This window comes from Crotalus tigris, unplaced genomic scaffold, assembly GCF_016545835.1.
Source record: "Crotalus tigris isolate CLP2741 ecotype Arizona unplaced genomic scaffold, ASM1654583v1 scf7180000019630.4133010339:1179603, whole genome shotgun sequence".
NCBI lineage: Eukaryota > Metazoa > Chordata > Lepidosauria > Squamata > Viperidae > Crotalus > Crotalus tigris.
The window spans coordinates 365,488-388,670 of NW_024097627.1; the positions used below are offsets into that span (position 1 = coordinate 365,488).

Consider the following 23,183-nt stretch of genomic DNA (forward strand, 5'->3'; position numbering starts at 1 on the left):
TATCATCCACACCAAGGATGTTTTTCTTTCTAGGCTTAATCCATTTCTTGTATCTTTCCCAGTAATAATATTATTTTCTCTTATCTTTTTTTTTGAGCAAATGCTATTAAATTTTACCCATCATGCATTTTCTGCCCAACATCCAGTACTGCCATGGTGATCACCATCACTATTGTAGGCTGTAATTTCTGCTATTTCAATATTTATATTTTTCCAGAATATAATGCATAGATTCTCAAAAACCTTTCCCACTTCCTTTAGGGTCACGTTACTTCCTCTTCTGTGTATGCATACGAAAATGCAAGCTTACGCAATGAATTCAACAAAGTCTATATCAATAATCCATGACACTTAACCACAGTAAAGGTTCTGTAACAGTTAGAATTATAATTTTACACTTTGTGTAAAAGTGACACTTCTGAGACAAAAAAATTGTCAAATATTAAGTTCCATGAAAATAAGTAACTGATTTATTTTTTCTCCAGGATCATATTTTACACCTTTTCTCTTTGAACTTTCCTCATTTTTAGGATTTTTGTTTTTTTTTTTATAATTTTTTATAATTTTTATAATTTGAAGAATGGAAAGCAAAATTTCTCATTTGGTTAGATATAAACCTTTGTTTGTTTTTCTGTATTATGAGTTGAGTAATTAAGTTCTACTCCTTTGGGTACTCCTCTACACAAAATTACCTTCAGCAGCCTGCCCTCCCCCCAAAGGTAGTTGCTTGGCTACTAAAAAGACAGCTCTAGCAACACTGCTAATCGATACTGCTTGATAGTATATTGCTAAGATAATTGAAATGTCTAGTTAAAATAATTTGCTAGGCCCTGGTTGAAATATCTATTGCTTGATGGTGATCTCAAGAATTTTTTTAACTTGGGTCAAAACACATCCTATAATTTGTTAGAACATATTACTACTTGCATTATGTAGTCCCAGATGTTTGTATGCGGATTAAAATTTGAGATGCTTCTTGCCACATATTTGATGCAATAACTCTTTCACTGCTGAATATTTTAATAGGCATATTCACTTCTAGCTTCCTTTTTGTTGCCATGGTTAATAGTCATGGTAACCTGTTGTCCATGAACTCAAACTTTGTAAAATCCATCTTGGCACTGTCTTGGTAAGGGCCTTTTGCTAATAGCTCTGTTGTAATAATTCTGATAGAGCAATCCTGTATAAACCCCTCTGAGTTGATGGGGTTTCATTCTAAGTATGCATCCTTAGGATTGCACTGTCAAGAGTATTAAGGCTGGCATTTCAGAGGGTGGTTTGTCACCTGGCTGGGGAAAAATCGCTAACTCTGCAGTCCTAAGTGGGTTAGGGCTGCTCTGTCCAACATGATCATTCGTAATTGTAAAAAAATGTATTAAGCCTCAATAACTGTGCCTCAGATTTCCATTTCTCCAATTAAACATAGGTATAGAAGGCAAATGAATTGCTTGCTAATCTGTATTCATGTTTAATTCAAAACTAACTCAATTTTGGTAAAGGTTCAGACATTGAATTAAAGTTTGTTTTAGCAAACTGCAAGTGTGTATGAAAAATGTATATTCACAATTTTTTTAAAAAAAATGACTTTTGCTTATCTCTTCAGAATAGGTCTACTTTCAAATTTGAGTCATCAGATGAAGAAAAAAGAAAGGTAAGCATGTTAATTCCGGGCATCAAACTGTATGTACATGAAAAAATATTATGATATATGAAGTTTGGTTTGGTTGAGTAGTACGCATGTGATTGAAGCTGACAGCTTTTACAACAGCAATACAATTATGTTATTGTACTTGAAGGTACAGAAGAAAAAACATTTTTCACACATGGCAATTGAATTGATAATAGCAACAACCAACATTTCGTTCCCAAAGAGGAAGCAGGCATCCTAAATGCACATGATGACATGGTTCCGACAGATGAAACTCTTCAAAAGAACTTTGAGGCATTGTTTATCTTAAAGAATCTTTTATTTGAGAAACAAACTATCAGCACTACATAGTTAAAACCAAAAACTGAATTCCCCTTCCCTGAGCACAAAGTAGCAAAGCACAATTCCCTCCTCCAATTAACAGTCATAAATCACATTCCCCAATTAATTTGAAGTGCGGGCTTTCTCCCCAGCTCTCCAGCCCGCCAAATCTTTATCAATTCTGGGCGCAATAACCTTGGATTCCCACGGCTGAGTTATTATTGTTACGACTAACTGGACTCTTATCCACATCCCCCCTCCCAGCATCAACTAACTCTAAAAGCGAAAGAGAAAAGATGGCTACATTCCCATCTGTTGTCAAAGCAAGAACATCCGATGTTAGCAGCGTTGAAACATGAGTTGTTTAATTTGCTTGTTTGCTTCTCAAGCTTTTTTGTTTAGGTCATGCCTTTGAACTAAAAAACATGGGTAGTTATTTACTTTAATTTTTCCACAACATTATACAAATTGGATTATTGCAATATTGTTGGTGATTCAGGATGCCTCTTAAAAAATAGATAAATTGATGGTGACTGCAGGCTTATTCTGCACTGTACGAGGGGGATCCCAAGCCTACATTTTCTAGTAACTAATTTCATGATTTTCTACATTATATGCAAATTTGTCCCTTTTTGGAAAACACTTATATGTACATTGAGTTTCTCTGGTTGTGGGATCAGTACTCCAATCATAGAAAAAAGAAAAATGAAACAGACAAATGAAAATTTTATCCTTCAGAATGGTGTCTGCAGATGGTTGGTATTGAGAACAAGTTTTACCGTCCTCGACTTATGACCATAATTGAGGCCAAAATTTCTGTTGCTAAACGAGGTATTTGTTAAGTGGGTTTTTCCCCATTTTACAACCCGTTCATTTTACAACCTGTTCTTGGACGTGACTTGGGCGACAGGTTCCTGTGTGATCCAGTTGGATTTTTCTTTCGCCAGCTGCTGAGCTGGTTTCTTTCTCACTGGTGGTCCCGGTCTATTCTGTTTCTGAGGATAAGGGACTGGACAACTCGCTGCTCGATGTCCTTGTTGTCCACATCTGAAGCACTTGATCAGTAGGCCTGCAGGTAGTCTGGGATTGTCAGTAGCCATAGCGGTTGGAGGCTTTCAGGAGGGGGGTGGCTGTCATTTGGGTTGATCTGGCCTCGGCTCGTCTTCTTGTGAGGGTGGCTTCTTATAGCGGGCGAGCTGAACCTCCAGTCTTACTGCTGCCTGGTACCATTCTTGCAGGAACTGCTCGATAGATACAAACCTGGGAGAGGTGGTCATGCAATCCCTCCTTGAAGTGATGGACTAGGGATTGCTCAGGCCACCTCTCTATTCGGCTGGCTGTCTTGCAAAACTCTCGTACGTATTCCATTGCAGGCCTGCCGGCTTGCTTTATCTTGTGAACTTGCTCTTCCACTTCGAGGGCAATGGATGGGTCCTCAAACCTTGCTCTCAGCCCTAGGAGGAAGAGATGAGGGTCCTCCAGCTTGGGTGCTTGCTCAGATGCTTCCCCTTCCAAGCTGGAAGCAACCACGTCAACCATAGCAGCTGGGTTCAGGTAGAAATAGGCACAGTGGTTCAAGTGAGAGCGCACCTGGTTGAGGAAAAAGATCAGCTTCTCTGGATCCCCATCAAAGGTTGCTCTAAGAGGTGGCACCACCAGTGGTTGCTGGCCTCCCCACTGTGGATGTTGCACCCCAATTGTTGCTGCCCCCCCCATGGTGGCTGCCATATCCCAAGTTGCTGCAAGCCTCCCAGTGGTTGTTGCACGTTCCGGGGCTGGTGCCACCCCCACAGCTCTTGCTGCATTGCTCGTGGCTGCGGCATCCCCAACTGCTGTATGATCCCCAATGGTCTCACGGCTGCTGTAATGGCACCCCCAGGTGCTGCGGGCCTCCCAGTGGTTGCTGCATGACTGGGAGCTGCTGCCATCCCCACTGCTGTTGGCCTGCAAGGGATTGTGGTATCCCCAGTTGCTGTAGGCCCCCCAGTGGCCCCGGAGGTGGTTGTTAGATTCCCATCGGTTGCGGGCCCTTAAGCGATTGATGCATGTTCGGAGGTGGCGGCCAGCCCCCATTGCTGCTGTACTTCTAGTGATTGCTGACCCTCTGGTGGCAGCTTCACCCCTGGTTGTTGCAAGACCCCCATCTGCTGTTGCACATTTGGGGGCTGTGGCCACCCCCAGCTTGGCTGCTCCACCATCAGTGACTGCTGGCTCCCCACCTGTGGAGGCTGCAGCCTCCCCCATTGCTGTATGGGTCCTGGGCTAGGTGGCCGGTAAGCACGTTAATCTGAGGTTTGACTATCCCGGTGACGGCTTGGGCTCTTAACTCATCAGCGGCGATCTGGGCTTTTGGAGGGGCGACAACTGGAGCTGTTGTCCCTGTGGGGCTGGAGGCCATGGTAGGTGGCTTCGAGGATGGGGAGGCTGCCTGATCTGCAGAGGTGGGACTGGAGGCTCCCCTTGGCAGGAGTTGGTGGCTTCCTCGCCAATCATCATGAACGCTCATGTATGAGGGACGGGAAAGTTGTTCTCCACTTTTCATTTCTAGTTCCTCAAATCTTTCCACCAACTTTTCCACTGATTGACTATGGGCTGCAGACAGGTACTTCTACTCACCCAAATCCTCTGCGGTAGTCGATTTTATGGTTCTCCACTGATCTGGGAAATGCAACGTGTGGGAATCCCCTCTTTGCATCTCAACCTCATCCGCCTTCAAAGCACTTGATTGTGGCAAGGCTGTCTCGAGGTGTCTGGAATTTCTACTGGGTAGGGTCCATTCCAATGACCAGATCAGCTGTCCTCACGACTTGGGCCTTGCCCCCAACGGAGAGGCCTGAAAAAAGTTCATTCTCCACCGGCGCGCTGGCCTGCGCTCCCCCCTCTGGGGCAGCAGCAACTGCCGGGGTGCTGGTTTCAGGCACTCTTTCTTTCTCCATGCTGAAATCTTCCCCGAATCTTTGTCAGTCTATCCCTCAATTCTAGGGATAGCGATATTATCTAGGTTTTGGTGAATCTAGGAAATAAGTATTAGGAAATTAATGAGAGCCCCAATTCCAAAAGACATCAAGCTGTTGGATCAGAAGAATAAAGGGAAACAAAATTTATGGTTCCTTTGAGAGTATTATAGTGTACTTAAGAAGATGGAAATTATAGGCAAGTTTCTGAATAATGCAGCTATAAAAACTCTCATACGTGCCAGTAAAGCATTGCATATAAAGGAGTTGCTTTCAGCATTGCTAGCATCTAATTAATGTTTCATAAATCTGAGACCTTTTGCTGTTCCCAGGAGTTAGCATTTTTCACATAAATCCTAAGCTTCCCTCAAACCTGGATTTCTTTTAACTGTAAAGTACATATATATGTAGTAGGACTGATTCTTGTGATTTTTGCAGAAGAGAAGGCTGCTGGAAGAATAAATTCTTAAAATAGGAACAGTGTATAAACACATGGTATGAGGCTGCATGCATTCTCTAGAACAGTGATGATGAACCTTTTAGAGACCGAGTGCCGAAACTGCAACCCCAAACCCACTTATTTATTGCCGGGTGCCAGGTGGGCATGGCCCAGGTGGTCATGGCAGATTAGGTGGGAGTGGCCAAGGTGGGCGTGATCACCTCGATGTTGCTCGTTGGGAGGGATGCCTGTGGGGGCCAGTTAGGGTTGGGGGAGATCCAGGGGGTCTCTGGCAGGTGGGGCAGTGGGCAGGCTCGTCCTGCGGGGTGAGGCGAGGCAAGGCGAGGCAGGCAGGGGTGCCATTGTCACAGAGCAAAGTGTGGCAGAGGCGGCTGCTGCCTGACACCATCGGCCCCTGCACACAGAGGCCAGCGAGCGCATGGGTGCTGGGATGCTTCAGGCCATGTGGGACCTTGGCAAGTTAGTGGGCGGCTGGTTGAAGAAGACTGTTGCCATCTCCAGTGCATGGCCTGTGTGCCCACAGAGAGGGCTCTGAGTGCCACCTCTGGTCTAGAAACTAGAGAACTATACAGATCCAAAAAGCATATATTTACAGATAAGCAAATTGTAATTGGTTAATTTGCCAGTTCCTGGTTTCTTTCCTCTTTACTTTTGCTGTTCTCACCTTATTTGAGACTCATTTGGATATCAAATAATATAAAGATTTGATTGAGGTATAAAAACTAAGAAAAAAAAATACAAATTAGTTCCTGTCAGAACTAATCCTTTCATCACCCCACCATCCAGCCAGAACTGATGAAGCTTCTTGGATGAGAAGCGAAACGTCGTCTTCTTCCTCAAAGAAAAATACAGTCTGGTTGCCTTTAGAAAAAGCATCTTTGAGACAACCATGATCTAGATGACTGAGACTCTCCACAGACATTAAGAAAATACAAATTATCACCTTTTCCATATACCACTAAGTCACAGTTGCAATTAATAAGCTAACACAACCCATGGTGTCAAAGTGAGGTCCTTCCCTTGAACGTAATTTATTTGTTCACATTATTCTAAGCCAAAAACAATTGTTTGATAATTGGCATGCTATATAATCCCAGCCACTGATCTGCTTAATGAATTTAACTTAATAAGGGTAGTTCAGATTCTGCTTCTACTAAATAATTTATTAGTTGTTTCTAATCATTCATTTATTCTGCCGCTAAAAATACATTTTAGGGCTGTTTGCTTAGCTTAAATTTTAAACTCTTTTATCTTCATTAATTTGATTGGCTGACCATGGAAATGATTTAAGTTGTTGAAAAACAAATATGGCTTGGTTAACTATTGTTACCATTTACTACTGTAATATGGAAATTAGCTCTTTATGGAGGCTTATGTGCATTTACCCTGCCTTTTTCCTTGTCTCATTTCAGTTGCCAGCCAGTTCAGATTCATTTGATTATGGTTGGTAACATTTGAGGAAGTATATTTCTTATTAAACCCAAATGACCAGCATGTATTTTAAAACTTCACCAGAGGAATGTTTATGATCAAAACCATTAAAAATTATACTGTAATATTTTCAGCATTATCCAAAGATAGAAAATCCATCCTTCTTGGTTGTTTTAACTAAATACAAATTCTCTTGGTGTGTTTTAATTTTATATGTAGTTTGTACAAAGAAGCAGTCTTTGGGCAGCAGTTACCATCTATGTTCTCTGTCAAGCAGTCATGTTAATCTGTTGGAGCAAAAGTCACAAATCATCCTGGTGTCTTTTAACAACTAATCCATTTATTACCAGAAAGTTCCATATGCCAAGCAGCCCACTTCTTAAGATTCATCAAATCTTGTGGCTTTCTCTAGACCAGGCATGTTTAACTTGCGACATATCGCGACTTTTCCCCCATTGCCGGCAATAGGGGTGGCACGGTTTCAGTATGATGCATCCGGCTGTTTGACATGCCTGCTCTAGACAGTAGCAAATTACAGTGATCAAAAATCAGACCCTTTGCTATTTCTTGTCTGATTATGTTCTCATCATACCATTCTAAGATAGCCTTCCCCCAAGCTGGTGTCCTCCAGATATTTAGATTAAACTGTCTCAGATTTGCATCCAGGTTTGGAAACACCATGTTAGACAGTACAATTAGGCTCAATGTGGAGAATGAGTTTGGCCATTGTGTTTTGTAAATTATGATTTATGGCTTAGCACAGTTTATCAGCTTAGGAAATTAACATACAGTGGTTTATCCTGGTAGGATGCTTTTTTTTTTTTGCTTGCCTACCTGAACTCAGTTGCTAATGTGGTTGCTAATGTCAAGGACTTTGGTTCTGTGCCATGTAGAATCAATAGTGGGAATGATGTTGACTTTCTGCAGTCTGAGTTGAGTTATCAAGAAGCTGGAAAGGGGAGATCAGCTAATTATTTAATTTATCCAAAGAGTTCTTATGTACTTCATTATAACATAACTTCCTAGTGAAAAGCTACAAGCCTCTATTGTGTTCAATAAATTTAAAAACATTTGATGAGCCTCCTACTGAGGAGTTAATCAAAATCAATTGAGAATTTAGGATTGGGATGTTCCTGGGACAAAAAAACCCCTCAGCATAATGAACTACAAAATCTTAAGGCCAATCGAGCATGACACAATGACAATTATTTGTGTAGGAGGCAAGGAACATCATGTACTTGGCAAACAAATCTTGGTGAATCCAAAACACTGGGGACTGCCTGGGGTCTTATATTTTGCTTTCCAGTTATTAGACCCTGTTGCAATAATTGCTTGTTTCTAAAGAAGAGACACACCAAACTGTGGAAGGAGTTTATTGCAGATCAGTTTTATTTTATTTTAGTTCCATTTACGTAGTTTTGATAGTAATAACTGCCAAGCTCAGCTAGATTGTTTTCTGGAATACATTTCTAAACTAAATCTTGGACGGTAACATATATAATACAGTGTTTCTATTTGGTTGACAGTGATTATTCCAAGCACATGCTTGCACAGAGGTAGCGAAAACAACACCAAACAAGCACAAGAGTGAAATGGATCATAGTTTGGATATAAGCCTTATTGATTCAAGCAGAAATCCATAGGGATGAACTGCCTATAGATATTACCGGAGAAATACAAGTTTTTAACTGAGATGTGAGAGTTTTCACCTCATGAAACACCAAATGGGGCTGAGAAATGGAGAACAGCCTAAAAACTGAATATAAACATTCTGACATGTCCTGATTCTGGAACATACTTTGTATTCTTTTAGTCATTGTCTTTGTAATAACAGTTGTATGTTCAAAATAAACAAGATTTTAGATCTGGTTGTGGATGGGAGTTGGTTTTTTTAGTGATACTTTCCAGACTTATTAATAACTTTCTAGCAATAAACCAAGTAGAGAACACAATAAATAAACATTATGAAGACCATTAAAACTTTGTGATTATGGATTTGTATATTCCAGAGGAAATAATATCTGTTTTTCCATCTTCTTTATTTAGCAACTATGTGAAGGAATATTGCAACTATTAAGCAAAGATATAAATACATCCTATAGAGTCACTTGCCTAGAAGCTCTTCGCATCCTCTCAAGAGACAAGAAAGTCTTAGTTCCTGTAACGACAAAGACCAACATGCAAACCTTGATGAAGCTAGCAAAGCTGGATACTCTGGAAGATCATTTGGAGGATGTGACTGATTTTCCCGTCATAGTGGAAGCTTTAAAATGCCTTTGCAACATTGTTTTTAATAGCCCAGCTGCCCAGAAACTCAGTTTAGAACTGAACTTGGCAGCTATGCTTTGCAATCTTCTGAGAAAGTGCAAGGACCAGCAATTTGTGGAAGACATTAAGTGCTTTGATCTACGACTCCTCTTTCTCCTTTCCCTCCTGCACACAGATATCAGATCCCAGCTGCGTAATGACCTCCAGGGTTTGCCCCTGTTGACTCAGGCCTTGGAAAGTGCATTTAGCATAACGTGGACAGATAAGTACACCACAGCTGAAGACCAAGAGATGTCACAATTGTCTCTTCAAGAAACAGATTGTGCCATTGAAGCATTGAAAGCTCTCTTTAACGTCACTCTTGACAGCTGGAATGTACACAGTGAGGTAAGGCTTGAATTGAGATCATTCCGATCATATTTATTTCTGTTTGTAGATTTCTGCGTTGATGTTTATGGATGCAGCTATATACAGCCCAAAGAGGCAGGCAGGCCACAGTCAGTAAGTTTATCCAGAACAAACTACAGGTAGCCCTTGACTTACAACAGTTTATTTAGTGACCATTCAGAGTTACAGTGGCACTGAAAAAAGTGACTTATGATGATTTTTTTACACTTACAACCACTGCAGCATCCCTGTGGTCATGTGATCAAGATTTGGATACTTGGCAATTGGTTCATATTTATGACGGTTGCAGTGTCCTGGGGTCATGTGAACAGCTTTTGCGATCTTCAATTATTCACTTAACAACTGCAGCTAGAAAGGTTGTAAAATGGAACAAAACTCACTCAACAAATATTTCACTTAACGGCATAGATTTTTGGCTCAATTGTTGTCAGAAGTCGAGGACTACCTGTATGTATGGATAAAATACTCAGTTGTTTTTTCATTTCCAAATGGCAGCAGTTTAGTTCTGTTTCAAAACATTATCTCAACTAGTGATGGAATACCAAAGGATATATTTACTCTCTATTTCGCTGGCTTGCAAATAGCATAACCAAAAAGTACCGAACTACTAAGGGAAAGAATAGCTGTTTCCTTTACTTGTTTATAAACATTTCTGATAGGTATTCCCATAGCTCCTAGTTAAATGTGTACATATCTTTCACTGTGTACATGCAAACACCAAATAAATTAGAACAGCAAATTGTTGCAAAGTTAATTCATGTCAAATTAATATATAGCAAAGAAACCTTAAATAAATAAGATAGATTGAGGCAAATATCAGTAGATTAGCATTTCAGAGAAATATATTGTAGTGTGACAGGAAGAAAAATAATACGTAAGCTAATAATTCTCATTCCAGAAATTACATACTTCCAATAAGCTATTTGAATGCTAAATTTTATTGGGTGCATTTTGACAACATTCTGCCATCATTGATGCCCCAAAGAGAAAAGTCAAAAGCCTACATAAGGAGAATGCAAGTTAAAACTATGATCTGAAACTGTCTGTATATTGATGAATTACAGTTTCCATCATTATTTTGATTCCCTATATTGATTAAGATTGCTGGGTGTTGAAGTAAAGTATGTCTGAAAAGCAGTAGGTTGTCAGCTCTCAGTGTTCACGTTATAGGAGAGGAAAAAATTAATTGGAAAGGAGGGAATGGAAATTCATTATGAATATCAATCCAATGTCTGTCATTTAGTGGTGCAATTTTTTTAAAAAATAAAGTAACAGATGTTCTATATTTTGTACATCAGTTTTGGGTAATATAACAAATAGATTCCTTAAAACAGAGCTATCTTATTCTAATAGTAGACTAAACATCTCATATTTTTAGAAAATACCTTGCAATTTAACTAAACACATACAGTTGTATGCAAGAGGTTAGGCATCTCTGGTTTAATTGTATATTTCAGGGAAACCCTAAGTACTGATACAACCTCATGTTACTTCAAAATTAAACATTACCTCTTTCTGCAAATTTGAGTGTGAGTCATTTATAGGTTCAGAATAAGACAATAGTGAATATGATATATGCAGAAGTCTCTTACAAATTTGTATTAAGTACTTTAATTACAAGAGTAAAAATAATACAAATGGAACTTAGAGAAAGAGAAGAAAATGGAAAGAATTAAAAAGTGCAAGAAAAAAGTAAAAGAAAAGACAATATATTAAGGAAAAAGAAAAATGTATAAAGATGTGACCTGCAGTATTCCTCTCATAAGTACAAATAAAAAGTTGTTTAATGGTATAAGGTTAAACAGATATCTCTTCATCTGATATTCCGTCTCTTATATATAAGCAAATCCATAAAACATCAACTTTTCAAGTGGGATATCAGCAAAAAGTCCATAAAGAGTTGCCAGAACATTGCCCCCCAAAAAGTCTTATTTTAACCTTGATCAAATAAACAAACTTTATATTCTTTCCATTTATGTCTAACAATCTTAATTTTTAATTCAATGAAATATTTGTAGGATTTTATTTCTCTTCAAAGGTGCTTTTTCAAGAGGCAACTGGACTTTCTTGTTTTTCTTTGAACACATTTCATTCTCATCCAAGATGCTTCTTCAGAGCTGAAGAAGCTTCTTAGATGAGAAACGAAATGTCTTCAAAGAAAAATAAGAAAATTCAGTTGCCTCTTGCAAAAGCTACCTTTGGGACAACCATGACCTGGATGACTGAGAATCTCCATAGACTTTTATTTTTCTTCAATTTTTCTTTATTGCAGTGCACAAATTCCATCAAGGCTTTAACAAATCTTTTTGCACATATAAGAAAACATTTTGCTGGTCATTCTTTCAGTTTATCATTTGTATTTCCTGTTTGATTTTTAATTTTTAAAACTTCAGACAGTTACTTTTATATAATGTCATTTTTTTGGTAAAGTGTCATTTTCCAAATCATTATCTTGCTCTGTCATTCTTTCATTTATCTTGTCATATAAAAATTGTTCCACATTCTTTCATTAACATTCTGTAGACATAGTCTATCCATAGAAGCAGACATCATTGTTGACAATGTTGATATTGTAGTTAATTTCTGGCTCGATTCTTGAAAGTTCTTTTTTGTTATAACATTTTATAAATTCCAATATTAACATCAGACTTGTATTTTTTTCTTCGGCTTAAAATCTTTAATCCTTCTAGCGCCCAGTTTCTAAAATCATTTATCTTTTTCTGTGATTTGTATTTGTCAAGATAGGCAAAATTGTTTCCCAAAGTTTTTGGTTTTTATAGTTAATTCCAAAACCTCATAGTAAAAGTCAATATTCCAAATTTCTCCGGACTCTTATAACATTTTAGATCAAAATTTTACTTAACTTTTTGCAGTACATTTCAAACTCTTCTTATGCTTGTAATTAATTTTTTCTTTTTTTCAGAGCTGAATATAAACTCACCCAATAAGTCTTTTCAAATTTGTCATTTTAAGATAGTTAATAGGCCATTTTTGAAAGTAATTAGAAAGTGAATTTTTGCAAATTTAGTGTGCTTTAAAAGGCTGTGCCGCAGTCACAAACAAGATGACTAATCCTGTCTTCCTAATAATAATCCTCCCAGCATTCAAATTGCAGAAAACTGCTGTCCTGTTTTCCCTCTGTCAAGAGCAGCCAGCCAAAGCACATGTGGGCAATCTCCCATCCTCTCCTTATCTGGAGAGATTGCAAGGAACTGGTCTCCTCATCAGTTCCTTGGCCTTTGCCTCATCTTTATTCATATTCAGTTCACCATACCACCCCAGACATCTATGGGGAAATGATTAGTTTCTAATTATTGCCTTACTAAAGCATTCAGACTCTTTTCAGCTTCAGGGCATAGCATCATCTTTAAACAATCCAACTCTATTAATTAACCAAATTTACAGTTAAATAATGACTTTTAGAATATCCTTTAAAAGTGATATGGAGCAAGTAACTGAGATATTTTGAGAAAATATGAACTCCACATTTCAGATCCCATGCTTATTTACATATTTATATTTTGCTATTTTTTAAAAAAAGGTCAGCAAGGCTGGTGCTGATCTAATTTCAGTTGGAACACTGTTCCAAATGAGAGGAACAACAATGGTACAAGTGTAGCATGGCTGTAACACTGCTTCAAAGATGGCACTCAACGGATATCTCTGTCATCTCATTGGACAAGCAGAAACAGCTGGGAGAATTACATAATTCTAACACAGGGGTCTACAACCCCTGATCTGCAGACCAGTACCGGGCCACAGCATGCCAGCAATCGGTCTGCACAAACAAGCAAAGCCCCATCTGTGGGATATAGGCAGCACACAAAACCACACACCCTCCAGTCTGTGGAAAAACCTCTCTCCATGGAACCGGTTCCTGGTGCCCAAAAGGTTGGGGACCTCTGGTCTAGCATATATCCCTGACCCAAGATACAGTATGTGATTAAAGATGACAACCAGCAACTTTAATTGCATTTGGAAGCCAACTGGGAACAACTTCTCAGTTCTTGCAGTTAGCATGCCCCTAGCTACTTAAACTCTTCATTCTGGACTAGTGTACCTTCTGAGTAGTCTTCAAGGGCAGCCCCATATAAATATATTGCAATAATCCAATCAAAAGATGACCAAATCATGAGTGACTGAAAAGCATGAAGCTTTTCATTGTTTCAGTTACAAAATGCTCATAACTGGTGTGTGAGTTGCAAAGGTCCTTCTGTAAATCTCACAGTAAGCAAAAAAAAAAAAAAAAGCAAACAATGCATTAAATGCTAAATTTTCAGAAAGTTGCTGCATCTAAATGTTTATTCTCTGGAGGTTTTTATTCCGTCAAAAATTCGTTGAAACATATGACTTGACCAGAGGGGGCAAACTTTTATTGTACATGGCAAGTCTGTTTTTGAAAAATAATATTTTCTCAGGTCAGATTCTCATACAGATCTTTTTTAGTAATCATTTAAGAATGGCTAGTTAGATTTTTATTTTTTAAAGAGAAAATTGGCAGTATCTGAATTAAATCTATGGGCAAGATTTAGTTCAAAAAAACAAATTCAGGGGGAATGATAGATCCCTGGACTGAAAGTCTCTCTCTACAGGAATGTATTAGGAAGACATATGGGCCATCTTCTGGAGATTGGTCAGGTTCATCAACAGTCCAATATGGATGGATGGTGAAAATCTGCAATTTTACTTCCAAATTTTGCTGTGTAGTATTAGTCAGGGAATAGCTAGATTACAGGTGACAAATAGAAACTAGAAAAAATAGAGCTAAGAGGCTGGATCCTGGCATTTATAAGGACTGGTTATTTAATTTAAGTCTCATTTAATGCTGAAAAGAATGATGGACATAAGTGACATAATCCTGCATGAATAACAGTGCTGTGGAATGGGGCAGTTTATGGGATGGAAGGAGGCTGCTGGCTTTAATGAACATGTAGTTTAAAACAAGAATAATTCAAAATATGTGTATCAAAAGCTTTCAGATTGATTAGAATTCTATAGTGTGATCGTCTTCTTATTTTATATCTTTTCATGATTTTGAATTTCTGCTGTGGAGCCTTCATAATATAATATGTTCCTTTTTATAATTGGATTTATACAGAATGATTCTCATGAATTTCGTTATATGACTGCCATTCTGCGTCATTGCTTATTGACTCTGGGCCCTACCGAAGATAAAACTGAAGAATTACACAGGTTAGTGAAATTACAAATTCAGTTATTCTTTTTTTTTTTTTTTTTTGTAAAAAAAATTTATTTTCAATTTTACAATGCATTACATTCATAAAAATACTTCAGATAAAAAAATAAAGCAGATTGATACACACAACTTTCGGTATTGCTCACCCATTTCCCCCCAAACCGCATCCACCCTCTAACCTATTTCCCTCTTTCCCTCTTCTTCCTCTTCCTCACTCTCCCCCTCTCCTCCTTCTCCTCAACCTTCCTACTTGCTTCTCCCCTTCTTCCTATCTTCTCGCTCCGGATGCGGTCCAGGGGAAATGCCCGAGCAATTCCTCTCTCCAAATTAAAACATCAATATTATATACAATAAAACTATTTCTACTTATCTGAGCTACTTAAACTTCAACCCATCTTCCCCCCCTCCCTCCCCCCCCCCGACTTCCCAGAGCCAAGTACAGGGTTATACAAACATATTAAACATAATCTATTTAAGTTTATTAATTATACAATAACCAAAATCATACTAACCCTTAACTCTCTTCAAACTTTAACATCATAAGTTTATAAACAAATTCATTACTCATAAAATAAGTGAAACTTTGTAGTTCCATACTTCTTCTGAACATATTCTATCCATCTTCTCCATACATTAAAATATCTCTCTTGTGAATGGTCCTTTAAATAAGCAGAAATTTTAGCCATTTCTGCTAAATTAGAAACCTTAAATACCCATTCTTCTAAAGAAGGCAGAGAATCCTTCTTCCAATATTGACCCACCAATAATCTTGCTGCTGTTATTAAATTCAATATTAAGATAGTTTCTTTAGCATCAAAATCCACAAAAATACCCAAAAGAAACAACTGGGGAGTAAACTTAATCTTCCTTTTAAAAACCTTTTGAATATTCCACCAAATCATAATCCAGAAGGCTTTAATATTTTTACAAGTCCACCAAACATGAAAATAGGTTACATCCAAGCAACCACATCTCCAACATTTAGGTTGCAGGTTCAGGTACATACAAAACAACTTTTTAGGATCCAGATGCCATCTATAAAACATTTTATAAAAATTTTCCCTCAAATTTTGAGCCTGTGTAAATTTAACATTTCTAATCCAAATTACCTCCCATAAATCCAATGAAATTGGTTCCTGAATATTCTGAGCCCATTTAATCATACAATCTTTTACTAACTCTGTTTCCGAGTCCAGTTTTATTAACTCATTGTAAATTCTTTTAATATGGGCATATTTCTGATCCTTAATCTGAATTACCAAATTTTTATCTACTAAAGTAATTCCCACTTTCTTATCTAAAGTCCACCTCTGCACTATTTGCAAATATTGAAACCACGATTGTAAAATATTTTCTTGCCTTAACACATCTGAAGACTTTAGTTGCCAATCAGTACCCGACCAAATAAGTAACTCTTTGTACGAAATGTTATCAAAATTCACCCCCTTAGAAAATTCAGTTATTCTTTTTTTTTTTTAATTGATTTTTTTTCAAAAATTTTACAAGTAAACATCCACCCCCCCCTCCCAAACCACCCCACCCTCCCCCCCCGACTTCCCAGAACTGAATATAGGATTATTTAACAAATTTTAAAAAATAACGTATACAATTTATAAGATAATTAATAATAATAATAAAAATCATAATAATGATATATATAATAATAATATACGTAAAAAAAAGGAAGAAGAAAAAAGGGAAAAAGAAAAGAGAGAGAGGGAAAATTCAGTTATTCTTAAAATGACATTCTAGTTAGGTTTGGTTCTCAGCTATTATATCTAAATAATGATCTAAGTAAGTTAGTGCTTTTTGTATATAGTGGACACGTTTCCATAAGTTTTAATATTATGATTAATCTTACGGATTCTGAAATAATTGATCTCTTCTTAAAGTAGTCACTTAATTCCAGGGACTATACAAAACGAAAGCAAGGCTTACCATCTGAAATTTTGTTTAAAACTGAATTAATGTAATGAGAGCTTCTTTGCTCAATATTGTATAATGATTTATGTTTTACTCCAGTGGTAATATTGTTATGATACAGAGTTGTCCAATATCTTCCAGGATATCATTTTTTTTAAACATTTTAGAAAAGAATTGTCACTATTACAATTTAAGGATTTTTTTCTGTAAACTTTTGGTTTTAGACCTGTTGAAGCTAGCCACATAAAAAAAATTCAAAAGCCACCTGCAAAAATCTTCCAGTTTTTGAAAGTAGGAAACTGCAGGATGTTTATGCAATTAATGAATTTTTATCATTTATTTATTAGATGAGCCCAAATACAATATCATTCCAGAGTCCCATTAGATAATCTAGAAGGGACCTGAAGCATATATAGTCTGTGGGTGACAGGCAGAAGGCACTGGAGACAAGTATCTCACAAGCCCTGTGGCATGCAGGACTTTAAAACAACTTGCATATTGAATTGCATCCAGAAACCTACTGGAAGCTAGTATAGCTCTCATAACAGTGCTGCTACATGGGTGTATCACAGTGTGCATATGCTACCACATTCTGGACCCAGGTGTATCTTCCAAAAATTTTACACATAGACTGTATTTTAATAGTTGAACTGAGAAATAAAGACATTAATGAGTAGTGAGCAGTAACTCCCAAGGGTACAATTGATTCACAAGATTAAATTATGCAAAGTCCCTTTTGACCACAGTTGTCAGGAGCCACAAGGAATCCTAAATTGAACAACCAGCTTTTTCTGGGATAGTGCTACCCTATCCAAGTTAATGATGAAAAAGCCAGATCCAAGGATCAGGTCCTGACCCACAATCATTTTGTTTTAGGGTTCAGTTGGAAGGTTGAGTTAAAACTCGTTCTTCCCCATCCAGATTTTCATAGCCTCCAATCTCTGAGAAAGAATCTCAGTGGCATCCTTTGGATAAAACTGGTTTCAGAAGTCATAATGATAGCATATTTTCTCCAGCTTTTCCCTGAAAACCCAGTAAATTAAAAACTTTAAAATGAACATATATTAAATCTTATTTTGTACATCAGATACTTGGTTCATTGTTCTTAAATTATCACAGTAAAAGCTCTGTTTAAACAGTATTTTGAAATATTTACCCTACTGCCACACTTATTTATTGCTATTGTTATTCTAATATAAATAACCGGAAGATAACCTAAACTTTTCATTGCATAGCTCTTCATTGTTTGGGAGAGCAATTGTGAAAGACAGGATTTGTGTCCAGATAAGAACTTAATAAAAATCCCATAGTGCCCAATTTTTTAAAATTAAGGTAGTTCAGTGAAATGGTGTACCTACCTGAGTGACATAAAAAATGTAGACTGTTTGACAAAGACCTCAATATTCATAAGTTACTCAAAAATAAATTCAAAAAAATGCTTGTTTCATACTAAATACAAATCAATCAGCTGCTTCTTAGCTTTTTGGCTAAGATTAAATATAATATAGATCATGGAAAAAGCCTCTGCCTAGACCTTGTTGAGCTGTTGAATGTCATAAAAGTGCAGCCTGCGAAGGGTCTAATCTTATCCATTCATTTGTTTTCTAGTTCCCTCTTGTAAAGCGATTCTTTCAAGTATGCCTGGAGGGTCTGAATTTAATTTTAAAGAACTGTGAATGGAGACTTTAAAGGATATTCAGATATTACTTTATAGTTTTAATGATATTTTTTAAGAAAAAATACTATGTTTAGAGGATAAATCTGAAGGAAGGCTCTTTTTTAAATGTTTCTTATGAATATGAATTTAAATTAATAAAAGTAGAATGTTCATCTTATTAATTTAAATTTGTATTTATAGAGATATTTAAAAATTATTTTCCCTTCATTAATTAAAAATGAGTATAGTAAAGAGATTCTTTTGGTTCTGTGCATTCTATCACATAAAATAGCCAAATTTCAGTGAAATAAGTTACAGTAAATGCCATGTTTGACCATTCTGAAGATTTTAATCACAGCTTTCGCTAGAGCTAAAGTGTTGTTTGCTTTCACGTTTGCATATCAGGAGGGGGCTGAGAGCCTGAGTAGGTAGATGTCATGTCTCTGTGATTAATGATCTTTAGGAAGCTGAGAGAGAAAATAATATACGCAGCATTTCTACCCCCTGGAGAAGGAATGCAAACACTATTGTGCCGATCTGTGCATAGTCAGTGACTTCCTGGTAGGTGGAGAATTTCATACACTCCTCTGCCACAAATAAAACTGTCAGGTGGAATGACAAAGTTCAGAAAGCCAGACTCCAGTTATTGAAAAGAATAACTCGAGCACAGTGATCCAGAAAATTAATTTGGTAGGTGTTTGAGAACACCATTGCTTCATAAGAAACCAGCAAAAAGAAGCTTTCCGTCGAAATGATCCAAGCTTCCTTTATTTTTCTGAATTAAAATCTTATTGTTCTTGGTCAACCGTTGTTTTACTTCAAGCAGATTATTTTGTAAAAAGCAAAACTCAATCCCACATATGTTAAGCATTTCAATTTAAATTGGTCCTGCCTTAAGGAAGTTAAATAAGAGCACTGGCTGAAGAGACAAAATACTAGTAGACAGATACAACTGCACCCTAGTAAAATTCTTGCTTTAAGTGAAAAAAGGGATCCAAATACACCAGTCTATAACTCTTAACTTATATCTGAACATAACAATACTACTATATAGTTAGGTGAATCTGTTTAGGCTTACAAAGAAAGTTAATGGACCAAATGACTTGGAGAGGGAGGGAAATGTGATATAAAATGCAAGGGCTTGTTTGCAGAATTGTGAAACTGCTCATTAGCAGTAACTTTACAGATAGATATGCCATACTGTAACTTATAGTATACATAATATACATCATAGTAAAATCCAGCACAAAAAAAATCTAAAATAAAAAAATAAAATGCAAGATATGATAAAGCAGGTTAAACAAACTCTTACATAAAACAATAAGAACTGTTGTAATTTATAGCTATGGCTAATAAAATATCACTTAAAGGAGCAGTTCCAAAAATGCCTGTTAAAATAAAATGATCCTTGCCTGCTGTTAAAAGATCCTAATGTAGGTACCAAATGAATCCTTCTGGAGTGTCCCAGAAATGGGCTGCTAGTGTTGAAAATGCTATTGTCTTTATTTCATCTTACTTCACCTTTATAGGGTTGGAGAACCTGGCGAAGTGTCTTTAATGAAGGTCTCAATGTAGGACAATTTCTTAACCTTGGCACCATTTAAGATGTTTGGATTTCAACTCCCAGAATTCCCCAGCCTGCATATTGGCTGGGGAATTCTGGGAGTTGAAGTCTATACAGCTTCAACATAACACTGGTTTCGGACAATAAAGCCTCAAACCTTTAGGCATTTGTTGATAGAGACAGCATTTTAAATCTGGCCCAGAAGTGTATAACAGTCAGAAGAAAGCACAAGCCTACTATTTCATCAGTCACCTTTTGAACTTGATTCCAAGGCAATTCCACATATAGTACATTGCAGTAATCTAAGTGGAAAGTTACCAGAATACCTTTGCTGAGTGGTATGGCCAATTGGAGTCTGTGTTTACTTATATGCCACAGAGAATATAAAAATGATGATGTGATCAGGCAGCTGCTCTTTCCATGACCACCTTTCAGTCTGAATCATGGATGACAGAAGAAGCATGCTAGCAGAAGCAGCTACTAGCATACCGCTTCTAGACAGCATTATGACTCTGGTTTTATCCTACCCAGGGTGGGTAAGCTTTTACTTGCATGTTTCTGTACTCTTCCCCAAAAGTGCAAAATTCATAGCCAAGACACTTTTGTGTTTTGATTCCATATTGCATCCTGAAAATGCAATACAACAATTTAGTGAATTTCTGAAAATACCAATTAGAAAAGTGTAAAACAGTTGAAATGTAACTTGTAGTAGTATTGAGGTGCATTAGCTGTTGTATAAAATTACAACATTGTAATCCATGCTGTTATGTCCATATTTCAAGGGCTTCATTCGCATATTATGCACAAAAGTATGTATTATACTTATATTCAGAGAATACCTTTTAAAATTTCTTTCAGCAATGCGATCAACCTGTTAAGTAATGTTCCAGTCTCTTGTTTGGATGTCCTTATCAGTCCATCAGCTCAAGAAGAGGCAAAGGAAACTGATGTGAAATACAATGGCATGAATATGGATGCCATTCAGGTGCTTTTGAAGTTCATGGAGAAGAGAATTGACAAGGTAAGAACTTTTGAATTTGGGAGCCTTGTTCCATTGTTTGCAGCATAATGCTGCTTGGACTTTAATTGTGCAGTATTATAGAATGCTTCTTAATCAAAATAGTTTTTGCGTACTAACCCCCAAGTTTTAGATGTTTGAAAATAAATCAAGGTTAGAACATGGCCATGAGAAATATACGGTCATGGAACAAATTGAATATTCATCTGAATACCCAAACACAAATTAAATGTCAACGCTGCTAGCATCAGATGTTTTTGCATTGACAACAGGTGGAAATGTAGCCATTTTTTACCTTTTGCTTTTAGAGTTAGATGATGCTGGGAGGGCGGATGTGAACGTGAGTCCAGCTAGACAAAACAACATCATGCTAGCGAGAGAAACAAGGTTATTGTAACCAGAGCTGATAAGGATTTGTTCGGCTGGAGAACTGGAGAGCCCACTTCAAACTAATTGGGGAATGTGATTTATGACTGTTAATTGGAGGAGGGAATTGTGCTTTGATTCTATGTGCTCAGGGGAGGGGAATTCTGTTTTTGGCTTTGATTATGCACTGCCAATGTTATGTTACTCAAAATAAAGATTCTTTAAGGTAAACAATGCCTCAAGGTTCTTTTGAAGAGTTTCATCTGTCAGAACCATGACACTAAAACTCTGACTCAAAGTTGCATGTGGAGAATAAATAGTTCAGCTGATTTGTTCAGAGTCTTTGGGATGTGCAAAATATAAAATAATTTCCTGCTTATCTTTGTTTTATTTATTTTCAGTAAAAAGTATTGACTGACACACTACTTAATACTCCAGTCAAAAATGCATTGTGTTGCAATCAGGGGGTGTTACGGATGTTCCTGTATCTGGAAAAAAAGCACAAACATACAGTGGGGAAACTTGATTAGTCATAGCTGCTGGTGTATATCTTGTGAGCTTTCAGATACAGTTTTTAAATATTTTTTAAAAATGATTTTACATTTTAAAAATGTTTTAAAGTTTGGATGAGCCATCATGGAAATAGGTGACCCTATCTATTAGAATTAAGATTTGTATGCCACAACATTTGAGTTATGTTGTTGGAAAAATGCTGCTAAAATTTTTATTCTTTAGGGGAGCAGCTATAGGGAAGGCCTCACTCCAGTGCTCAGTTTACTAACAAGATGCTGCCGGTCCCATCGGAACATTAGGAAGTTTATTAAAGCTCAGGTGAGGCATGAGGATATCCAAAGACTAAAATGTAATGGAATCTCTTGTACTGAATATGCATAAATATTTCTATTCATTAAACAATCTGATCCTTCTTCATGAAATTGCTGATTATGTACAACGTATATGTTTTCTTAAAAGTAAATATGAACTTTGGTCAGTGGAACTTGTTTACAACTTAAGCAGCCTAAAACAACTATTTACAACTTAAGCAGCCTAAAACAACTATTTAGAAGAAATGGAAAATGATATATAGGTAGTCCTCATTTAACAATGTTAATTAGGATTGGAAATGTAAAAAAAAAAAAAAAATCTTGTGAGCACGCTGCTTAGCAATGGCAGTCCCAGTTTTTGATATTAAATGAGGACATGTGATTGCTGCTTCCAGCTTCCTTCCAGTTTCCCCATTGATTTTGTTTGCGAGAAACCAGCAGGGAAAGTCACGAATCATGATCAGGTGCCAAGCGCCTGAATCATGATTCCATAATCTCAGGGATACTGTGGTGACTATAAGTACAAGGTCTACTCAAAACTACCATTCATTCAGCACCGTAGAAAGTTTCAGCAGTAGCTGAATGAATGGTTATTAAATGAGGACAACCTCATATATTCACAAGAGCATGAAAGCAAGAGAGTTAAAATTGTTGAGTCATAAAAATAGTCTATTTTTATTAAGATTATGATGTTCATCCCATATGTTTTCATTTAAGGCTGCAGAATGATACAGTGTTAGACCATTCTGAGGAATGAGTTGCATTACCCCAAGTCCACAACAAAAAATCTTTTATTATTTCTCCTAGACATCTTAAGTTCTCATTTCTTGGAAAAACAATAAAATGTGCTTGCGTTTTAGGATGAAATGGGGTATAAATGTAACATTTATAAGAAGCAACAAGCATACTTAAATAAGATAATGGCATGAGTCATATGGTCCCCAAAAATGGAGAGTCACATTCTTTTTTTAGAACTGAATATTTCATCACCTTCTTCTTTTCTCCCACCCCATTACGGATGAGCCTCTCATAGCAATTTCATATCATTAAGATTTAGCAGTGGTGCATCAAGTCCTAAATCTACAGAAAATGTTCTAACTTTGAAAAGTATTTTGAAAAAAAAAAAATCCTAAAAATCAATCTT

The 23,183-nt window shown here is 37.0% G+C and overlaps 1 protein-coding gene across 3 annotated transcripts in view; it reads left to right on the forward strand.

Annotated features, from left to right (window-relative positions):
• The window catches only part of RIC8B (RIC8 guanine nucleotide exchange factor B), a 35,737-nt gene that overhangs the window by 709 nt on the left and 11,845 nt on the right, over window positions 1-23,183 (forward strand). For 2 of the 3 annotated variants that reach the window (XM_039363909.1, XM_039363907.1), the window contains exons 2-6: window positions 1,604-1,651; window positions 8,861-9,469; window positions 14,589-14,683; window positions 20,690-20,852; window positions 21,951-22,046. In XM_039363909.1, coding sequence (XP_039219843.1) covers window positions 1,604-1,651; window positions 8,861-9,469; window positions 14,589-14,683; window positions 20,690-20,852; window positions 21,951-22,046 — 1,011 coding nt within the window. The remainder of the gene's footprint in view (window positions 1-1,603; window positions 1,652-8,860; window positions 9,470-14,588; window positions 14,684-20,689; window positions 20,853-21,950; window positions 22,047-23,183) is intronic. The other variant, XM_039363908.1, reaches the window with a different exon arrangement.